General features: G+C 38.9%; 2 protein-coding genes across 9 annotated transcripts in view; one reads left to right on the forward strand and one right to left on the reverse strand.

Annotated features, from left to right (window-relative positions):
* Positions 1 to 11,231, reverse strand: part of smoc1 (SPARC related modular calcium binding 1) — a 55,664-nt gene extending 44,433 nt beyond the window's left edge. For all 6 annotated transcript variants that reach the window (XM_067614352.1, XM_067614351.1, XM_067614350.1 and 3 more), the window contains exon 1: positions 10,849 to 11,231. In XM_067614352.1, the coding sequence (XP_067470453.1) occupies positions 10,849 to 10,950 (102 nt within the window). In that variant the 5' untranslated portion in view covers positions 10,951 to 11,231. The remainder of the gene's footprint in view (positions 1 to 10,848) is intronic.
* Positions 1 to 22,891, forward strand: part of ccdc177 (coiled-coil domain containing 177) — a 40,391-nt gene that overhangs the window by 10,830 nt on the left and 6,670 nt on the right. The window contains exon 1 of one of the 3 annotated variants that reach the window (XM_067614344.1): positions 15,860 to 22,611. The exons of 1 other annotated variant lie outside the window; for it this stretch is intronic. The gene's annotated coding sequence lies outside the window, so the exon portion shown is untranslated. Of the gene's footprint in view, positions 1 to 15,859; positions 22,612 to 22,891 lie in introns of those variants that run through there. One more of the 3 variants, XR_010931855.1, reaches the window with a different exon arrangement.

Here is a 22,891-nt window from a genome sequence, read left to right on the forward strand (position 1 = left end):
AGGTTTGCTTAACAACATGTTAACTGATTTATATCCCAGATACATCAAAGCTGTGGTGACAGGAAAGATTACACTGGGAACAACGTGAGGCCAACAATACAAAGTCCTGGAGTTTCTGGAGTGAGGGCAACACTAGAATCAACTTTATTTTTCTTTTTTTTTCTCTGATATATTGGCATTAGCTAATAATAATACATCTACAGTTGGTGTCTTAAAGGAAAGTGCCAGTGTTTAGCTCATTAAAGGCACTTTACTTACACTTCACATCAAAGCTAACTATTTTTCAAATTATGCTGTAGTGTTTTAGAGATGTTAACACGTTTCTACTGTTCCACTTATCAAAGGATTTCGCTGTTTCGCTGTCAGTGTTAAGTCAAACCTCTGTACCTCTGGACAGTGTTAAAACTCACTGCCAGAGCTTCAACTTTTCATCACCAAACATACTACTAGTACTTACTAACAAGATGATTTGCAGTGCATGCATATCAAGTGATTACATACATCATTTAGCCTGATGGTTGATTTTTAAGATCGGTGAAATCTGTTAAGTACAAAAAACTTTCACTGACATATTCTGTCCTCTCAAAGAGCTGTCAGTTTATTTTAATGTTTGCAGACTGGCACAGTGTTAATATTTACACTCTTATATAAATACTGTAGATACTTCTGTGTGGTCTAATGTTAAACTGTGAGAACAGTGTTCTATAAATACAGGCCTAGATATGATCATTATTATAGAGCAAAGTGATCTGCGTTTTGGCATTAAGCTCTTATCCTGGCTTAATGGAGGACTGATTAAATCAGATACTGTGTACTGGGAAAAAAAAATGTCAGTTCTACTTAACTAAAAAGGACATGCACCTTGACTTGAATGACATCAGTGCTTCGAAGGAAAAGGTTTTTGCATCCAGGGATGGAGATTCATTACAGGCTGGGCTGCATCAGCGTGTGTATGCGTTTGTGTGTGAGACAGAAAGAGAGGGCATTGTTTCCTTGCTCCACGCTAACGTGTGATGGGCTCATTATCCACTTGGGCACCACAACAACAAACAATGCAACAAACACCAACACATACATACATATATACATATATGGCCATCCCATATGCATCCCTGTGCCATTAAAGCCGGCGCTTTTGGCATTCCCTCACTAGCCAACAAGTGGAGTAGTCAAATAGTAGAGGAAAAGGATGAAAGTGAGCCAACCACAGAGGTAACAAGCCAATGAAAGTTGTCCACCAAAGTCGGGGCTAATTGTGTACTGTTGTGTGCTTTTAACAGGCTCAGGTAATCACTTTTGTCCGATAATTAGCATTTAGTTTTCAGGAAATCTATAAAGCGAATGCCATCCCTCATGCTGTTTCAATTAACACACTTTACTTAACCGTGTTATAAAAAGAAGTGGAGAAAATAAAAAGGAATGTATGAAAAGCTGTGCCCCTTCTTCCCCTCCCCCTTATTCCCTTTAAATTTCTAATTAGGTTTTGTCTTGAAAAGAAACCTGTAATTTAACTTTTTCAAAGTAACCCTTAAAACAGGGATCCAGCAAAAGCGAAAACGGAGCTGGACAACTTTCACACAGGAGGTGCAAAGTGTGTGTGCCACTCACAGCAGGAGGGTGGGGCTTGGGCTTAAAACATTAAAGTAATAGTCCCCAACTCCACTGTTCTTTAATTTGACCTCTACGTGTAATTACTGTTATTTCTAAAGTAAAGTCGTACTGATTTTAGTACATTTTAAAAGCTAACTTGTGTAGAAAGTGAAGAGCCGGGAGGTTTTGCTGAATGAAACACAAACTCTGATAGTCTTCTACATACCTTAAGACAGTATGGTAGTATCTGGGTTTCATAATTTCACATACAGTATTTCTATTAGAAACACACTATTGCATAACATGAAGAGCCTTTTGTCATTGAATTTGTTCAAAAGATGTTGGTTAGCGCCCTGAAAAACATGCAAACTGACCGAAAACCATGTCAGGTTGTCATGTTGCAAATTAAGCATCCACAGAAATAATTTTAAGGATTAGTCTGGTGATATTTTATATTTTTATAGTCAAAAAATCTGACAAAAGACCAAAACCATCTATGAATTGGTTCTTCTACCAAGTAGTCTGTGTATTTAAAGCCTGATATATCTTACTCCTCTGTCCCGCAGACCTCCATTGTTGTGAAAAACTATTAAAAACACATCACTGAGCCACAATGTTGCACTGGGTGACATGTTCCCTCATTATGATGAAAATGGGCACCGTAGTTTATTTTGAGTCAAACCCACATACAACATCCTGCTGCTGTAAATACTCACTAGCGTACTGAATCTGCGGCTGAAAATAGTCCCCAACAAATGCAGTATATAGCCTTTAAAAATTTAAATTATATATTTGTAACCTTCTTCTAAAGGGCTACTTCCTCACTTGGAAACAGTAGGCTAGGGAAGTCACAAAGTGTTGAGAGACAGACTAACACATTGTTGTTTTTGGTCTTTTCATGTGATTTGTTGACAATAACAAAAAGGTAGAATATCATCAGCTTTATCCTGTAACTGTAATGTCAAAATGATAAAGGGAGCACAGGCAATTTACTTTATGTCCTCCTCCTAAAGGTTGGTAAAGTTAAAAATATATATATGTATTACCTGCAAAAACTGATTTCAGCTGCCCAAAATAATTGTTATTGAGTATTTCCAGAAAAACTCTATGAAACTGTGTCCTAGTTACTCCGTAACTGCCACTTATAAATTATAATCTTCCTACAACTCATAATCTCCCTTGATAATAACAAATATATATTTGGATGTTAATAACAACAAAAGCAATATTTTGTGGCATTATGAAGGCATAAATGGTCTCTATGAAGTAAACTTTCTTAATTTATACTATTCTTTGTAACATATCCGTTATATTTATAGTATCCAGTCCATGTAATCTGATAAGGAGTCAAAGAAAAACATTTTCACACCATGCTGAAATCAGATTTCCTCTTAAGATGGTTGTCAGGAGATTAAATACTAGATTAATGTGAAGGACGACTTCCTTATTTTTCTTTTGAAGTGGTGTAAAGAAATCAAAATGAAAGTGTGAGTAAGGGGGGTAGAGGGGGCTGTTCTTCCTTTTCGGAAATGGCTCTAAATCTGATTAACAACATTCCTTGTTTGTCACTAATGCTACATCCTGGCTACAGAACAGTCAGCTGTCTCTGCTGTTCCCAGGAAGCAGGGAAGTGTGTGTGTGTGTGTGTGTGTGTGTGTGTGTGTGTGTGTGTGTGTGTGTGTGTGTACTACCCACATTACAATAGATTCCACGCCACCATTGCAGACTTAAGCTGAGACCACTGACTTTGTTCATATCAAAAGAAACCTTTAAATATGTGGCAGGGCAGAGGCTAATCTTCTGAGCTAGTTTGATAGAGAAGAGGAAGTGTTTCTGCCGGCCAGATAATTTGAATGATTACAGATAGCCACAACTTTTTCAACAAACAGTATTCCTTTTACACAACAGCTGGTGCATGTCACTAAAACCCACAGAATTTACATACAGTAGAGCAAGTTCACATAGTGGACTAGACAGTTGTGTAACTCCAAACGCACCTCATAAACCGTGACTATCAGGAGGATCTGCGGGGGAAAAGAAATGTTGAGCGACGTAGCGATGATTCGTGTGTGGAGCTCACTGGCCTGAAATCACAGAGCTGGACTTTGACTGTGTTTCATTACACTGATTAGAAAGCCCCGAAATTGAGCATGAAATGCGTTTGCTGATCATGCAATCATCAGAGGGTATCGACATATGTAAGCAATTTGATTGGTTGCTTGTGGAGTCACCCCTAAAGCCATCTGTCAGTGGCCTGTGAAATATAAGTGGAGTCTAGGTGTCTAGTCATGTAAAGGCATTGGCTTGTGGGTCTGTGTGTTTTGGACCAGAGTTTTTAGTAAAGTAAAATCAATTTGTTGACATTTAATGGGGTTCAGCAGTAATGTTTAGGCTTTAGTTATAATTGAATGTTTTAGTGTGCCCTATTTCCCTGAACTCAACTTCTTTTTTTATTCTACTTCAGTTAGAGATTTCCCACATTTTCTAGGCCATTAACCAACCTCCACAGAAGAGATGTGACGTTCATTGCATTCAATTTTCTTGTCATGTGATGGATTTCCCACTATGATTGTGTAACACTGGGGCAAAAAGTGAAACTAACTGGGCCATGAGTCTACAGTCACACTAGCGGCTCTGAGGTTGTAAGGCTCATTGTTCAGAAAACCAAACTGTTAGATGGATAAACCAAAGTACTGAAAAAAATTTAATTCTGACTGAATTCTAGTGTTAGATGAAAAGTTAGGAGTTCACCAAAGTTGCAGTTAGCATGAATGTCTGAAAACTGCACAAATGTCAAACTCATGGTGACACAAGAGGAGAAGTCAGGAGGTCATCAAAGTCATTCAGATTCATCCTCTGGGAACCATGATGGCAACCCCACCATTAGTTGCTGAGATATTGAAGTCTGGACTAAAGTGGTAGACCAACTGACCAACAGAACAACAATGACCATCCTGGAGTCATGTCTATAACATTGATAAAAAAGGTTTATATACATTTTTACCATTAATGTTTGAGATACATGTAGGTTAACAATTTTTGCTCATTTATTGATGGGACCACAAGATGGCAGCGTTAGTCTGTCTGCCAATCCAACACACTGATTCAGATTAAGATATCTCAACAACTACCCAGATATCTATGAAGTCTGGTATGAATATTTGTCATCCATCAGAAGATGTTTCCTAATTAGTCTGTTAACATTATTTTAAAAAATATTATCTTGAAAAACACTGGCTAATCTTAAAAAGTAATGGCTGCACTTACTTGACAGTGACAGTGGATATTCATGGTCCCCAGAGGGGATGTTTTTGAAAAAAACCAAAGCATAGAACAACTATTGTGCCTAAATGTTCATCTGTACACAAGACGTATCCGAATCAAATGGAAAATCTGAAATTTACTGAGCACAGTACTGGTCCCCAGATGATTTTGTACTCTGCTGTACACAATCTTTCCTTCAGCACCGCCCTCAAGCAAAAGTGTCAGTTTTATACACAAGATATAAAAAACTAAATGTCAAGTTCACGTCACTTTACTGTGGACATTCATAGTCCCTAGAAGATTAGTCTTTATTTGACCACCTGACTTTCCACCATCAGACCAAAATTTCAACTTCTATATAAGAAACATCAAAATCTATTGGACAGATTACTAATCCAAACTTTTATCCAAATTTTCTGTCAATATTCACGGTTCCTGGAAGATAAAGAGTATCCTTTTGGTGATCTTGACATTGTTTTTCTACAATTATACTAAAATTTTGACCTACACACAAAATATTACATCAAGTAATTGCCACAATATTTGTTGAGCATGTTCTTGATCCCCAGAGGAAGAACCTTTTTGGATTTTGTGTATCCATCATCAGCTCTGTAGCACCATCCTGAGGTCATTCACTTCTTGGCAGCAAGGTTCTAAGAACAGCAAAATCATATGCATATTGTGGCATCATTATGCAAAATCACACCACCATTCAACAAAAGAGACTCAAAACCACAAGCTTCATCACCAATAACTGTTTTTAGGGATTTTTTCCCTTTCAGGGCCTAATCAGAAACTGCTGCTGAACAAAAAGTCAGGACAAAGTTAATCTAAAAGGTTTGTATTTCATGACTTCTTTTCACAGAAGACGGTGATGCCAAACTGTGACCTTATTACTTTGCCAAGAATGTTTTTCCCCATAAAGGCTAACTGGAGAAATGTGCACTGCACATCTGATTACGGTCAACAACTCGTCTTCTATGCATCCCAGTGGTTTGATGGTTAAGGGACAAGCCTTTCATGCTGTCCTTATTTAATCTCTCTCCCCGTACATGTCAATGTCCCCCAAACACTGTCGTAAGAATAGGTACTCTTACACTCTACTTAATCGCACACACACGCTCCACAAATTTTAAGTATTGCATGGTTTATTTATCGTTTTTGTCTATCTTTTCAATCTCGTGACAACTTAACTATACCGATGGTGTTAAAAGTAAATAAATACATTTATCTAATTCCTGTAATTGCATATGTACATATAAATCTATGCACATGTATACTAAATCAGAAATTCTGCTTTCACTTAAGTAGATTTTTGCCAAAATATTGTACTCAGCTTCTTTTGGAAAGGCATTGATTAGAGTAGCCTATGCTACAGTATGTTAAGTTTGCTTTGAACCTCTTTTCTCTCATAAGGTGATCTTTCAGGGAGCTTTCTTATTAAGGTAAGATGGTCACCAGTTGGTGGGTTGTGGAGTGTAACAATATTGAAACGGTTACAGTCGAGATGCCACAGTGACTTTGTGTAACTGTAATTCCTGAGCACGTAATCTTACTTTTACACGCGTAATATTTGAGTCAACTAACTTTACTTTGACTCAAGTGTGACATTCCACTCTTTCCGTTCCTAACTAATATCTAAAATGTTCTGCACAGCTCTCATTTGAACAGCTGTCCGGAGTACTGACAAACACATTCCCAGCACATTGCAGGAATGGTTAGGATTCCTTAAAAGTCTGGTCCATTTGTTGCATTTTTTCATTATTGTTTTATTCAGCTGCTCTCCAGCCTGTTGGTTGCAAAATGACAACAACACTGCTGAGTTGACATATTTGTAAGATGCTGCAGATAAAGGCATCACTAGAGTTTGATTTATATACTGTATCACATGTTTTAAGAAGTAATAATACATTATAACATTTTACACATGAAGATCAGTTTACTCATAATGAGCCTGTGGAAAAAGTTGTATATCTTCTGTGGCGCCGGAGGATTTTTCTAAAAGTCTAAGAAAAGTTTTTCGTAGCTTTGGATGTAAAATTGAAACAGAAAGAGAAAGTCTGATGGCGGTAATGAGTTGAAAAATGTGACCTTTCACCAAACATTATGAATGCTATGGTAACGCGGTGGGGAAATATTTTAAATTGTATATTGTGAGTCCCTCAGCTTAATCAAAGTAAGATATACAATATCTATATCCAGTGTCCAGTAGACAAATGTTTAAAGCAAAAGCAAAACTTCTGATGCTTGTTTACATTCCACTTATTTGAATTATTTAAACATTTAGCTTACGTGGTGTGCCAATTTTCTCTAACCTTGCCTCATCTGCTTCACCCTTCATTTCCAATTTCCTAGAATGCCTTTTGACAACCACCAGATAATAGACATGAACTTTTTCTTGTTTCTTTAAGTGTAATGAGCAGCAGAAAGTGATATACAGTACATGTTTTCCAGTCTAGAAAATTGTATTCTGCAGCTACTGTCAGGAGAAAAACTGATATCTAATTTTATCACGATATAACGTTTCAATGTCAGTGGAAAATGATGAGACTAGAAAGAATTTCTACTTGACTGATTGTTTACCGTTGACAGAATTGGCCAGAAATGCATGATACACCCATTAATCCCTGTTTTAGGGTGGATTTGTCCATCAATTTATCAAAATCTTTTCATGGCAGATTTTTCTCTCTCATCCAACAAAAGCCCTGCATTCCTTTTTGCACTGTAAGCATATTTAAGAGTCACCGCCTCACCATACAACAGTCACACACAATGCACCTGCACTCATACGTTTACATGCATCAGCACACGTATGCAGACCAGTCACACCTGCACTGCGTCTGTGATCTAACTCACACCAATAAAAAGGCTTTCCTGCTTTTGAACCGGGGCTTTTCTTTCCCAAGATTGAAGGTATGCAGTCTTGGCTGGTGCAGTGCTCATGCCTGTCTGTTTATGTTTGTTTTTCAATGAGATTATGGGTCTTCACCGATGCTGTCATCAAAGTATGCGAGTTGACTGCTCATCCCATCCCATCCCTGGCACTAGCAGGTTGATTTGATGAAGGGGATTAAGGATAGATGGGTAAGAGTGGATGGCATCCTCATTTGTTAGAGCTCATTTCTGAACACATCTCCCCTGGGAAACTGATTTCCTAGTGAAAAAATGTCAGAGGAAACGAGACCCTGCCTGCCTGCCTGCCCACCACCTGCCTCGTTAGACGGATCATTCCTGGTGCTAAGCACCCAAAAAACCTGCAAAATATCTTCTTGTACTCATTAAGAAGTGCAAGAGATGTGAACTTTAATCCTCTTAGACTGTAAAAAAAAATCAAGATTTTGCAGAGATTCATAAAAAAGGTTTTTAAGTGAGATCATGTTTTTTGTGGTTGTTCACTTTTTTTCCTCACTGTCTTTAGTCTCACTAAATATTTCAGCCTGTGACTTTGCCTTGGTAGATTACGCAAAGTTTGTATTGCTCTACTGTCATGGGAAAATGTGTGATCACCACCCTTAACTATCATCACACATCCTTATCATTTGAGTGGTGCTGTCCTCCCACTAGTGCACGAACAAATTACTAAAACAATAAAGTAGACATCAAAGTTACACTCCCAGCAGCCTCAAACAGAAACAAGAACTAGGAGGGAGTGGGCGCTCTTCACAATAAGCATGACAGACTTATCTGAACTGCAGGCACAATCACAAGGCAAGAGGTTTATATTGTCTGAAGCTTTGCTAGTCTCCTAGTTACTCATATTCCCCAGTTTGGTGAAATGTTGTCCCAATTGCATCATGGAGCCTCCGGGGAAATGAGAACGGAGCAGAGCTCTGCAGGGAAGTTAGCTAAGGCTATCACCACTGATATCAACGTGGAAAGTGGGGGTGTGAATTCTGGTATAACGGCAGCTGTGAGCAATGTTAAAAGTATCTACTGTGGTGTGAGTGGGTGTGCGCAGCAGGCAGAGTGTGACTATTTCTCTTCAGTGCCCAATCCAGGCCAGGAGGAGGATGAAGTGGATGCAGAGAGCGTTTTAAGTGATGATAAAGGTTACAGATGCTAAGAATGTTCACTGAACTTTGGAGAAATTTCCCACATGTCGTTTCTCCTCAAGTGAAAAGCTTTTTTTTCTAAAGTGTCAATTTTTCAGGAACTAAGAAGCAGCTTTTAATTCACATTTTGGAGTTTATCCAGCCTGATTTTGAAAGGGTTTCATTGTTTCTCAGCGGATAGAGGAGCATGAAAGCATTTTAACTTAAGATAGAACAGCAAAGAGGGAAGAACAGAAGTTTGGAGAATTTCACTGCAGAAGGACAGTTCAGATAGTCTGAGAAAAGGACAATAAATCACCTTTCAAATTGATGTCCTGAACTTACTAGCACTTGTATTATCCCGTGTGGCTAACCACAGATCTGGCACCTGAATCAGCCATAAAAAAATACAACAAACACCAAATGCACTTGTATGACAGTAAAACCACACACTCCGCCTGGATCTTTCATTATTTGGCTTGTAGGAAAACAATTATAAAGTGAGTAACAGAGAAGAGATTACGCAAAGTATAAATTCACTCTGATTGTGACTCTTTCCATAGAGAAGTCTTGACCACAGTGTCTTGTGGGGGGTGGGGGGGGGGGGGGGGGGGTTGTTCAAAGACATTGTGAAATAGTTCCAATATGTGAGCGGAGTATTACATATTCATCCCCCCTTGAGTCATCTTCCCCCTCTGACCACAAATATTACAGCGCATCTGTGATTTGAAACAATGCTGTTCCCCTCCACTTCGCATCACTTATTTCCCTCCCTGCCTGGACAGTGGCATGGGTATTTGTGAGAAAGCTTGAACAGGAGGGGGAACAAGTAAAACAGTATGTGTTACAGGAGAAAAAAAAAGATAGTTGCAGATACATGACAGTGGCAAAGATCCGTCCTAGAAAAGTAGGGAGGACAGGGGCGAGGATGCTGTGGTCAAAAAAGGAGGATAAAACTCTGGTCAATGAAAGAATAATCCTAATTTATGTTTCATATCCTTGAAAAGAGCCTTTCATCATGTCTGGCAGGATCATAATTTACATTTGTCATATGGAAAGTGTATTTAGGTGGGTTTAGCTTTGATACCCCACCTGGAGAAAGACAGAGTCAAGAACAGAGTTTCTCTCATAGTGGTTCAAAATTATAAAACAGCCAAATGGATTTTTTTCTGGAAGAGTAAGGCACATAATAAGTATGAAAACACACCATGGAGACATTTCCCCAAAAGAAAAAGTCCTGGAAAATTTGTCAAGGTTATGAAAAAGTGCCTCTAAGCATTTGGAAACGAACAGATTGCTATCTGAACACTTGAGAAAGTCATGAAGGACCCAGAATCATCAGTAAGCCTGGGACATCCGGATTTGTTGAATGAATACTTATTGAAATAAATACGGCCTTTAATTTACATAACAATATTCATTTCTTATCCCACAACATGTCGTTATTGAGTTCTTGATGTTTGCCCCACAATACCTTGAAAATCATTGAAAGTCCTTGAATTTGACGCCAGTGTACTATTGCTGCTAAAAGACTCTTATTACACAGCAAAATCGTTAATTAAGTTCATATACACTTCATTTTACACCTGATCTGGACAAAAACGCACCCACTGACTATAATATACACTTTTACAATATTTGCAGTAGGCTATTTCTTAAACTTATCTAGACATGAAGAGATCAGTGTTAACATGTGAGGATTGCCTGAATCTAGTTCATTTAAAGAGCGATAAATCAGGCCGTCAAAAAAAAAAACGTTGACCCACCATTAAAACTATTTTTCTGAAAGATTAAATTTTACAAATTTGTGTGATCTGATCTATCAAACGCTATATTTTCAAACAGATTAATTTCTGACTATGTATTAATTTTCCTTTGTCGGTTTTTTTTTTTTTTTTTTTTTTACATGTTGCACGTGAAACAGTGAAATTGACCCATCACACACACACAGGTACGCACTCACCCGTGAACCAGGCTTCTGTGCGGAGACTTGAGGCAGGTAACAGAGAAACAGCGGCGCCAAAAAGTGCGAGAAGGTGAAAAGCAGGAAAGTTGGCAATAACATAATTGCGCGTCGGTGAGCGCGGAGCAGGGAGCGGCAGGTAGACTCGTCTGTCAGACTGATGATCAACAGGTCCACACGGTGAAAAATAAAACCCTCCTTCACTCTCTCCACACTGTTTTCCTCTTAGTGATTTTTCCTTTGTCTGCTTCTCCAGAAACTTTTAGTGCCATGCGTGGGATGAGAAATTATGACTTGGCGGTGACCATTGTGATTGGTTTTATCCACTGCGAGAGGATCAGCTGTTCATTGCGGCTTCCACAGGTTGAGTTGCCTCTGTATCCATTGCAACTTCATTTAAAAGCAAAGGAGGGCTCAGCAGCACTGACTGACACTAAAGCTGTCCAATGGCAGCCAGGAGGGGGGGTGGTGGTGGGGGGGTAAGCGTTAAAGCCACGCCCACCTTATAATGGTCCAAGATTAAGGCAGCACAGAGGAGAAAAGGCTGCTCTGGTCAGAAGGAGAGAGAGAGAGAGGCAGGAGACTCAGCAGCTGCCGGGATACTCAGTGTATTATCGTCAGTCTTTGAGAGCAGGGACAATGGCCGAGCAATTGTGAGGTCAAATTTTAGGTTCTCATCCCCATTCAGAGACATATAATGCTCTATAATAGCCTAGTATCCTGCTGCCGTGACATTTAGCCTGTGTACTTGGGTTACAATGGAAAACATCTATTGAGTAAAGTCAATAGCTGTCACAAGCTCTGCAGGGGGTCAGCCTGTGTTTGTAGATTTGAGTGTGTGTGTTGGTAGAGTGAGGATTCAGTGGTTGATTGGGTAAAAACATCTGTCTGTGCCACTTCACCCCTAATTATTGTCCATAGTTTTACTTATTTTTAAAAGTAAACCTAATTTTCTCGCTTAATGGTGACATAATAGTGCCATAAATGTTCATTAAAAGTGTTTCAAAATACCCACATTTGCTTATGATGCACTATGGATAGAAGTAATTCTGGGCATAAGGATGAAATTAATATTAAATTATAAATGAGAGATTTTTCCAATATCAGTATATATCACAATATGATATTATCTGATGGTGATCAATGCAACAAACATGAAACAAACACCTTACAACTAATTTGAAGTTACAATTTGAAAACTAATAACATAGAACCTATGATTAATAACATATATCATTAAAGCTGCAAAGAATAGTTGATAAATTGATTGGTTTATGAACAGAAAATGAATCAAACTATTTTGATAGTCGATTTACTGTATTGTACTCTATCAGACAAAATAAGACATAATAAGACATTTTCAGACACCATCTTGGGCTTTGGGTGATTGAGATGAACATTATTCACTATTTTCTGACGTTTATTCGATTAATTAAGAAAATAATCTGCAGATTAATCAATAATGAAAATAAAATAACATCAGTTTTAGCTCTAAATATGATCATATCATCACAATAAAACCCCATTTAAAGTTGATACACAGTTATAATCAATTACTGCCCACCTGCCCTACATTAAAGCATAAAACTGGTCCTGCACTGTAGTCGTCCCACAAACTCTCAACTTCTGGCTCCCACGTCCTCTTTCTCTCTCTCTACTCTCTCTTTCTCCATGTTTCCCTTTTCAGATAAATTGTGTAGCCCATTGAGAGCAAGTTAAAAGGAAGGAGGAGAGACCGGAGAGGGTGAGCGAGGGAAGCAGAGTGTTGAGTGCAGGTGTCCAGCTTCAGTTCAGCAACCCTTCAATCCTCAGAAACTGGGCTTTTAAGAGCTGAAAAGGGCCATCCGGTCACCCTTTGCTGGAATGGGTTAGCCCCCCCCCCCCCCCCCCCCAACCAAATCCCCTGTTCTCAGTCTTTGTCCCTATAGATATTTTTTAATTGTTGGCTATGACAGTTCAGCGGCTTTTTGAGTGCCTCAGTGAAGAGCCTTATAATTAGAGCTATTGAGCTGCTGGAATTGGCACAATTAGGGTCAGCATTAATGATTTGTGTGTGCACCGGGCGGTTTCAAAAAAGAGGCATTTTCTCATAGAGGATGGAGAGAAAATTCGTGAAGAGGGTCAGGCCAAATGGGAGACAAGAAAAAGGAAGGGGCAGTTGGATATAAAGGGAGAAAAACTGAGTCCTTGGCGAACTCGAGACAGTGAATTATCTAAATTCTTGTTTATTGGACCACCGTAGAGACTCAGAAAAGCATCTCTGTAGTATCATTATCAGAGCTGTTTCTCACTCCAGGGGCTTCAGTTCCCCCCAAATCCTCCCGGCTCTGTGCCAGCAGGGTCCACTCATGTCCAGGTGTGAGTGGAGAAATGCTGTGGGAGGTGAGGATGAGGAGCAGAGAGGGGGAACAGGAGTGTCTCTTGGAATGTTAACGAGATCAGTTTATATCTGCTCTTCCCTCTCGGTTCAACCCTCCACCCCTAACAAAGAAGACCAAGTTTTCTGGGGTGTAAAGCTGTTGTAGGGAAAGCATGGCTCGACACTTTAATTCTGTTGTCATTTGGCCGAGCATGAAAGAAAACCTCTGACAACAAAAACAAAAAAGGAATGAATGGGCATGCTGAAAGGAAATGTACTTCCCAATTACTGCAGCGGCCCTTCCAAAGACGCCCCAGCCGCTGTCCCCCCGCCGGCTTACACCAACTACATACGGCCGAAAATTAGCAGGTGTCTGTAGACACAGAAACAGACGGAGCAGGACAGAGGCCACCCAGCGACCTGACAGCCGGGGGGGAGGATTTAGCACAGATGTTCGACCATGATGTCACATGTACGAAGAGTACAATTTAGACACACACACAGAGTTCAGATGTGGTATGCTGAATGTTGTGGGTGAAAAGAAGTTATAATTAGTTAGTTGTCTCATTATTATCACAGTTACTCAAGGTATAACACTAAAGTAACTACATTCTTTTCTAGATAAAAGGTACCTTTACATTTTCAGTTAGTTTAAATAGCTTCTTATTGTTCATGCATTTTAATAACTGTGTGTTAGTTCTATTAAACTATTTGATATTTTTTATATAATGTTTGTTTTACTCTATAGACTGTGGAAACCAGGTGAATTGAGGTGGAACATAAGTACATTTACTCATTAATTATATTTAAATACAAATTAGATGTGGTTGAATTTTATTATATTATCATTTTGTGCAATTTACTTCATCTCTGCTGTATTTCAAGGAAAAGTAGTTTTTACTCCACTATGCTTATTTGATAGCTGTAATTTCTTGCTGCTTCATTAATGTGTATACTGTATGTTTATACAGCGTAAATAACTCAAATAATATTAATGTGTAATGTTATACATTAATCTGCGGTGGTAAATAAGTACTACACTACACTACTACACTGTACCTAAGTACAATTTTAATGTACTTACACTTTATGTTACTTTATATTTCTAATCCACTATATTTCAGGGGGAAATACTACTTTTTACTCGACTTTATTTCTTTTACAGCTATAGTGAATGGTTACTCTTTACTGGAAGGTTTTTTGTACAAAACATATGATCTACTCATAAAATATGATAAAATATGATGATATTGTTGGTTAAACTACCCAGCAATATATAAACTAGTTAAAATAAGCTTCATTTTGACCAGCTGCAATATTAAATTGCTGCTATATTAATTCATCAACAATAAATAATCCTGTAAAATTATATCACATTCTGCACAAGGATCATTCTGCATAATAACTAGTTTTACTTTTGATACTTTAAGTGTATTTATTAACTTTAAGTAAAGGATCTGAATACTTCTTCAACCACTAATGTAAAGGTAAACTTCCCACAAGTATATAATATACAGTAGTAGAGATTACACAGTAGTTTGTAGTTGTATAAACCTATACCAACATTATTAATATTCTGCTTATAGATTAATATATTGATATATGAATAATTAACACTCAGGAAGGGTCTTTCATAATGAGTAATTTTACTGATGATACTTCAATATTTTACTTCACTAACATTTTGTATGCAGAACTTTTACTTGTAGTATCTTCACATTGAACTATTGCTGTAAATTTCTGGGGATCAATAAAGTCTTATCAGCTTTAAATACAGTATCTGAATACTTCCTCCACCAGTGAGTCCTCTAATAACACTGCTTACTGTATGAATGATAGCTCTTAAAAAGTTAGTATTGTCAAACATGACCAAACACAATTACAGAGCTGAATGAAAGACAGACAGGGAAGGGGGCTGGGTGGTGTGCTGAACGGAAAAAACGGAGGTCAGATAGAAAGCCCTCTCCTTTTAAAGTGTCATCTGGATTTCATTTCATAAATTCCACATATTTTACATGTACTGGCCACAATTTTCACTAGCTCCTGAAAATGAGGAGCTGCGTAGAGCCCTTGGCTGACCTACAGTTCTGGACAGCAGCAAACCTGGCCTCTTATTACCCTCTTCAAAAACACACACACACACACACACTGAAGCTGATGTAGAAGCATGTCTAGTAGTGACGGAAACGCACAGCAACAAATAAATAAGCCCACAAAGCCGAATTATCCGTGACATTAATCAGGGTTGTGAGAGATTTTTACATAGCGGGAGAATGAAAGAGAAAGTGGCAACAGAGAGCCACGGGTGTGAAAAGGGCTATTGAGTCTGGACTGGGGTGTCCCGCACCTGCGCTGTCTATTCACCCCACTGTTTACACACTGTCATCCACAATTAATACCTCCTGGGGACTGGGCTGCCTGCCCTCTACAGGGCCCCCGGACCCATCCAGGGCCCTTATGGATGCCTAATTGAGCATACCGCTCTCCTGATTGAATTAACAGCTCTGTCTCTGGGACCTTTTCCCCTTCCACCGAGGAGGGGGACTAATCCACACCCGCATGGGACCCCTGTACCGTCCCACAGAAGACAGAGCAGAGGGAAGAGGGGAGGAGGGGGTGGGGTTGGTGGCTGGAGAAAGCAAAGGGTCAGAAGGGGGAGTTGTTGAAACTGTCCAGAAAACGTGTCCCTTTCTGTTGGCAAACCGAGGCTGGAAATGTGAACTGGGGGCAACGAAAGGTCTCAGTCTTCACAGGACCAGTAAGGTCCAGCAGGGCAGCGAGTGTGCAGCACAGAGCAAGTGAAAAGGCTGGATTGTTGAGAACATACATAACATTAGCATATACAGTACTGTGCACATACACAGTGCTTATGGGATACTTCTAACTTTCTCACAATCACAATTCAGTGGTCTGCTTACAGCACAGATATTCAATTTTGGATACATGTGAGGTTCTAAAAGATAATACAGATACCTATAATATAGACTTCACAGACAACCTAAAATAGATTTTGTTTTTGTCAATACTTTGTTCCAATAATTCTGTGCTTCCCAACCTTTTTGGCTTGTGGCTGCTTAAAATTAACCTAAATCATTTTACAGCCCCTTGTCACAGGTTTCATACGTCTGCTGCTTGTGATCAATTTATCTAGAGAGTGATGTTGTTATATGAGTAAATGTAAAATTATGCAATCATTCACAAAAAAGCAAAAATTAAACTGAAAAGTGACAAAATAAACATAAGTTGGTGTAGAACAAGTATGTATTTTCTGCTTTCAGACTCTTAAGATTTGTCTTAGGAAACTGTATGGAGGTCCCGACCACACACATGTGCTTATATGTGATTGAATAAGTAAGAATTATCCAAAGAATTATATCTTTGATGGTGTCGAAAAGCCATCATAACATAAAAACTGTTAGAAAACAATATTTATATTATAATTTGACCCAAAAAATCACTGTTACCATTTCAAAGAAGAGGATATATGAGGATGTCTAAGCCTTTAAATGAAGAATTAATTTACAAAAACTAACAATTAATGATTCAACAAATGATAAAAGAAAATGGTAAAAGAAAAGAATATATTATAAGTCATAGCTAGCTAGTTAAGGAGTCTGGGAGAAACATACATCATATTTGAAGAGAGTGACCAATGTCAAATAGCAACCTTCTGAGTCTATAAAATATCATTTGTTATTCATATTTTTCTGAATTTAAATAGCAGAAGCAGTTTCATTTTTTAAGTGATAATAACATTGTAGAGGTCTTACAAAAATAGAGGGGATATCATCACATTTGGTTCACACTAAAAATGTTCCGCTCTGGGCGAACACCCTACAGTGTCCTCTTGGCACGATCCCCTGCAATAGTAGTAAAATATAATAATGTGGAAAATCAGAAGCCCTCTAGAGAGGTGGAAATGCACTGAGACCAACTGTATCCTCTTTATTTCCAGGTCTGTAAAAGAGTTTGCCATGTCTTTATCCGTACTTGTCAAAGTTCAGCACACATGTAGAGCTAAAAAAAAAAAATCAGATCTGCCTCTTGAACAGAAATGAAATGGGTGAGTTCATCTCAGCCGAGGCGGCTGACTGTAGAGTCATGGAGCCAAAAGTGGTTATTCTCTGAGTTCCCTGATTTTTTCTCCGTCTGTAATCTCTGGGCTGGATTCATTTGTTGCCTCTCTGTAAAAATAAGCTTTTTAAGTGGAGTAGACGGCACATAGATCCTTTTAACTGCATTGATATTCACTCAGCTTTGTTATTCTAACTTCAGACTTCGTAATCAATCACTTGCTGGTTGAGCTCCAAAGTAGGAGAGCTGATATGGAATCAGTTTGTACTCCCAGGACATCGTAACTAAAATCTTTAGAATACTTTAATAACCATGCATTATAAACTATTCATGCTTTTAGTGATGCTATGCTCAGGAGCACATTGTTGCTCTGCATTAATGTACTATATGTACTTTTTCCTCTCTAAGCTCTGCACTGTATTACACTTTTAATGGTCTATTAAACTGTCTCGAGTCATTATCTTTTCTTTTAACATTTAATGCATTTAGCTAAAGCTGTCATACAGCTAATAAGGTTGTAAAATTTAGTTAAAAGTTAAAGTTTAAAACAACATAGAATTTAAAATCAATATATGGGCACAATTATTCATTTAGGAGAAGGAAAGGCTGTCCGCACACTGACATTTTCAAGCTGCCAAGTATTATTGTTACGTTTCAACCTGTAAGGTCTTCGTCAGGCAAACGTTTGTCTGACGAAGACCTTGCGGGTTGTGTGGACAGCCTCTCGTTCTCCTTGTTGCTGCTTTTTGTCCTGCACCTGTACCCAACTAGGATTTGCAATTATTCATTCAAAATACATGATGCTGTGCATATCGTAGCAATCACTCAATTTAATCCCAATCCACTACATAACACATTATACAGACTGTTTTTAATAGTTTTCTAACAATAGATTTATATTTTAGAGAAAATATGTTATCATCACACTCACAGTTCTGTCTGTAAAATACAACAGATAAACTATATGTTTTTGTGTCGTAAATAGCAGCCATGAGGAGACACAGAAAATACAGAGGGTGAGTGGGATTTATGGTGGGTTTATGGTTTGACTAAAAATAGATTTTAGGGTACAACGTCACATACTTACAAAGTGCATGGAGAAGGAGAGAAGTCTGAAGGAGTCAAAACTCCAGCAACACTTGCAGTATAAAGACCAACTTTATTATGAGACCAACACATTTCAGCTTGTGGCCTTCATCGGGGTCTCATCAGGTTGACCCCTGATTCAGGGTGTAAATGCCTATTATATATATATAACATATGCCTCTTGGTTATGCTTGATTAGTAAAATATTTTAAAATATAAATTTTCTTTCAAATAAACTGCATCTTTGTCCTAAAAGGTAGTCACAGCCCTGAAGAACATCCAACACATGTCTGTACACATTTTCTACTTTTGGATGAATCTGATCTTTATTCCTCGTACGTCCTCGTGCTCCGGGCCCTCACCACCAGCCGAGCGTTGCAGTGGGCTCCATGACCGCACAGAGCAGCTCACCTCTCGATGAACCCCCCAGTCCAGCTTCGGTGGGGAGCATGCCCTCCCAAAAACAAAAACAAAAACACAAAAATTTCTGTCGAGCATAACCCTGCACCAGTGAACTGTGCAGCAACCACACCATGCCCCGCTCCCCTTTGGCCCCCCTCCCAGACCCCATGCCCCCTGTTAACAAGCCAGCCAGCACGTTCCCTGTAGTCACTTGTTACCCTGCTGTCCCTCTGATACGGCTAACGGGCGGGGCCAATTAAACTCGCACTGTTCCCCATACCGGGTCAGGAGTTTAGTGGGTCATCATTGCTGCGATTTTCACCCAGAGTTATCTAATCCTGATTCAACCGCTCGGACTGGACCAAACCAGACTGGTCTCTCTCAAAAAAGTTGCTTTCGATGAATACAGTCCATTCATTCATTTAGTAATGGTGTGTGGTGAAAGAAAATAGTCACAGAAATACACAACAGAGATAGCTGGCACTGTTAGTACTTCTAGTATGGGTGGGTGTCTCTGGGAACGCCCTGGACTGGTTCTCTTCCTGTCTCCCAGATAGGAGTTTTTCTGTGTTACTTGGTCCCTACATGTCTGAAACTGCTGCTCTTTCCTGTGGTGTGCCCCAGGGATCTGTCTTGGGTCCTGTACTATTTTCTCTGTATATGCTTCCCTTAAGCCATATTATTAGCAAATTTAAAAGTATCTCTTATCACTGTTCCGCTGATGACTTTCAACTGTATGTTTCTTTTAAACTTGATGAGACTGATAAACAATCTGTTTTGCACAATTGTCTGACTGCCATAAAGGACTGGATGTCTAACAACTTTTTACAGCTAAACACCGATAAGACTAAGGTCCTTATCATTGCATCAGATATCAAAGCTTCCAAGGTTGCTCAGTGCATTTGGTCCCTTTCTTCAACTGTACAGTCTAATCTTGAAAATATCTGTGATACATTCGATCAGGCTATGCACTTTGATCAACATATCAAATCATTAACCCGTTTCTTCCATTTAAGAAACATAGCCAAACTCAGGTCTGTTGTATCACAACCAGAGCTAGAGATGATTATTCACACTTTTATTTCATCCCAGCTAGACTACTGTAATTACCCTTTCACCTACCTCAGCAAGTCATCCCTTGACTGTCTACAAATGGTCCTGAATGCTGCTGCAAAGCTGCTGAACAGGTCAAGCAGGACGACTCACATTACACCTATCGTAGCATCTTTACATTGGCTTCCCATCAAGTTTAGGATTCATTTCAAGGTTCTTGTCTTCATATATAGAACTCTGCAAGGTCAGGCACCCACTCCATCCTCATATCACCAGTAGGTCACTGGTCTTCTGACCAGGGCTTACTGGTTGTCCCTCGTGCTTGACTGAAAACAAAAGGTGATTGTGACTGTGAAGGTGTAGCTCCAACACTGTGGAACACTCTTCCTATAGACACACGATCTGCGATCTCTGTTGACGCCTTTAAAACAGCTGAAGACTCATTTACTCAAACTGGCCTTTGTCTCGCCTCATAGTGTCAGGTGTTTGTATTTTGTTTGTTTTTAAGGTATTTTGTTGCTTATGTTTTATTGTTTGTTTCTTTTACTGTATTTTATATTGTACTATTTTTATGGTCTTATTTCGTTTACAATATTGCTCTTGTGAATCACTTTGTGACCTGCTATGTGAAAGGTGCTGTATTAAATAAACTTTACTGACTTCTACCACTACGACTACGCTTGCTAGAAATGATACTAACAATAATTGTACTGTTGCTGCTACTACAGTACCACTGCAGCAATAGTTGTAGTAGTAGTAGTAGATGTTGTTCAAGTTGTAGTAGCACTGTAGCAGTAGAGGTCGTTGTGGAAGTTGTTATAGCAGCAGGATTATAGTAGGAGTAATAGTTGCACTTGTAATGGCAAATGTAGCAACAGTAGTATAGTAGTACTGCTGTAGACTACGACCACTACAGCAGCTGTAGATGTAGTAGCAATAGTAGTACACGTACCTGTGGAGGATATCTTCCCGAAACACTAATATAGGTCTGATGTTCAGTGCTTTTTTTGTAAAGAAGACATAGGCTGACCAGAGGAGTATTTTGGATTATCGTGTCTCTATATCAGAGGTATCAACCCCACTTATGACGCGACTCTTGAATCCTTCCAGCTTTGTAGTTGCAGTCCTGCCTCTGACCCCAACCTTTCACCTCAAACAAAATCTCCTGCACAGGGATCATAAAGTATACGGTTGTTACAAAGCATATTTACCAGCATTAATAAGTAGAGGGCTGAGGCAGCAATATTCAAATCTAAATCATATTTTTTAGATACCTTGGCAGTTTGATTTTGTACATTACTTGATAAGAACATTTAAATCAATTATTTTAGATTAGATAAATCTTATTTTACTGATTAAATTAATTAAATACTAATAAAAATCCCCACAGCCTGTCCCAGCATGCACTTTGTGGAAGACAGACATCCTGTAGAGGATACAGGACTCTTTTAGAGCCAACAGAGACAGACAGTAATTTCGATTCTCCATCTGACTTGCTCATCTTTGGCAAACGTACAGATAATTATGATGGGTGCAGCCAATGAGCCATAATGGACTATTAATTAATTTTACAGCCAATTAACTTAACATTCACTATTTAGCTATGCTTTTTTATAGTGTGCTGGTGTGAATGACTTGATATTTTGTTTTGTTTTAACTTTACTGACCAAAATATCACCATATTACATTCATTATAACATCAGTTTTTAGCAATAGAGATGAAATGTATAATTGTAGCTAATATATGTAGAAATAAAAAGATAATGATAAATGAAAATAAATGGTAAAATAATAAAAATGGCAGATAAAGTTTGAAATATTTTCCATGAGCACATTAATACGTCATACAACAATAAAATCAGTTTTAGTTCAGCTTTGGGGAGTTTATGATGCTTATTTGATGCTGGCCAGTACAAAGAAAACATAAAACTTTGGTATTATAGCGCTCTCTAGTGGCTATTTTGCGTAATTACAGTCTATTTCATGCCAGACATTACAGGATGGCAGATGGCAGCAATTATAAACGGTGGTGTGAGTTTTGATGGACCATACTGCACAGATTTAAAAAAACATCTATTTTTAGATCGTCTCGACAGTCACACTATGTATTAGGTTTAATGTATTTATTTTTACAGACTTTTGTTCTCCAGCATACAACACATTAATAAGAGACATCATTTTGGAAACTGAATAAATTATAATGCAGACACCTTCTATAGACACATACGTGTCTCTGGTAGAGAAACAGGCCTGTAAGGAGGAACTTTGCTCCAGGCGAACACATCCAGCACCATTAGGTTTTGTTATTAAAGCATGTAACTAGAGTGGACAGGCGCTTGTTAATTGCAGCGTGCAGACTGTATTTTTAGCGTATTTGCCACAAACAGGCGGAGCTAAGGAGGCTGAGATGGAGGGATGCTGCTGAATAGCAGGTGGAGAACGCTGATGTTTACTGGATGCACTTTGCTGAGGGAGGATCAGAGGAAGCTGGCCCGGAGATTTTTTTTTCCATCGTAGAAAGTGAATTTCACTCTGGGGAGCGTTTGGTGTTTATTTTTAATCGCGGAGGTTACAGATCTGAGCTCTGCTGCTCAGCAGGCTGACAGGCTGCGAAAGGCTCCGTCTGTGTCTGTCGTGTCGCTTGAGGTTGCGACGATGTGATGCTCCATCGTTTGGTCGACGGCCGAAGCCTTTTCCCTGAAACCTGATATTATGCAGGGAACAAGGCGGACTGGACGGATTGAAGGGGAACAAAACACCGGTTTAGAAAACGTTTTGCAAACTGGCAGGTAAGTGGATGTTTGCGTGGTTCGCCACAGCATGAAATTTAATCAATCCACGGGATAAAATAACAGTAAATATTGTCTTTGTAACATCAGAGCAAACAGCAGCTACATCTTTAATGTAAACTGCTATCAAATCTTTAAACCGTGAGTCGTTTTTAATGAGAAAGTGCAGATATTTTCTGCCCAGGCTCATAGAGAAAAGTCTAGGCCTTGACTTATTGTAGGTGTGAATCCATGAGACTGAGCAGAGAGGATAATAGATCAGTTCAGTGCTTGTTTACTA

This window comes from Thunnus thynnus, chromosome 16 (assembly GCF_963924715.1).
Source record: "Thunnus thynnus chromosome 16, fThuThy2.1, whole genome shotgun sequence".
Taxonomy (NCBI): domain Eukaryota; kingdom Metazoa; phylum Chordata; class Actinopteri; order Scombriformes; family Scombridae; genus Thunnus; species Thunnus thynnus.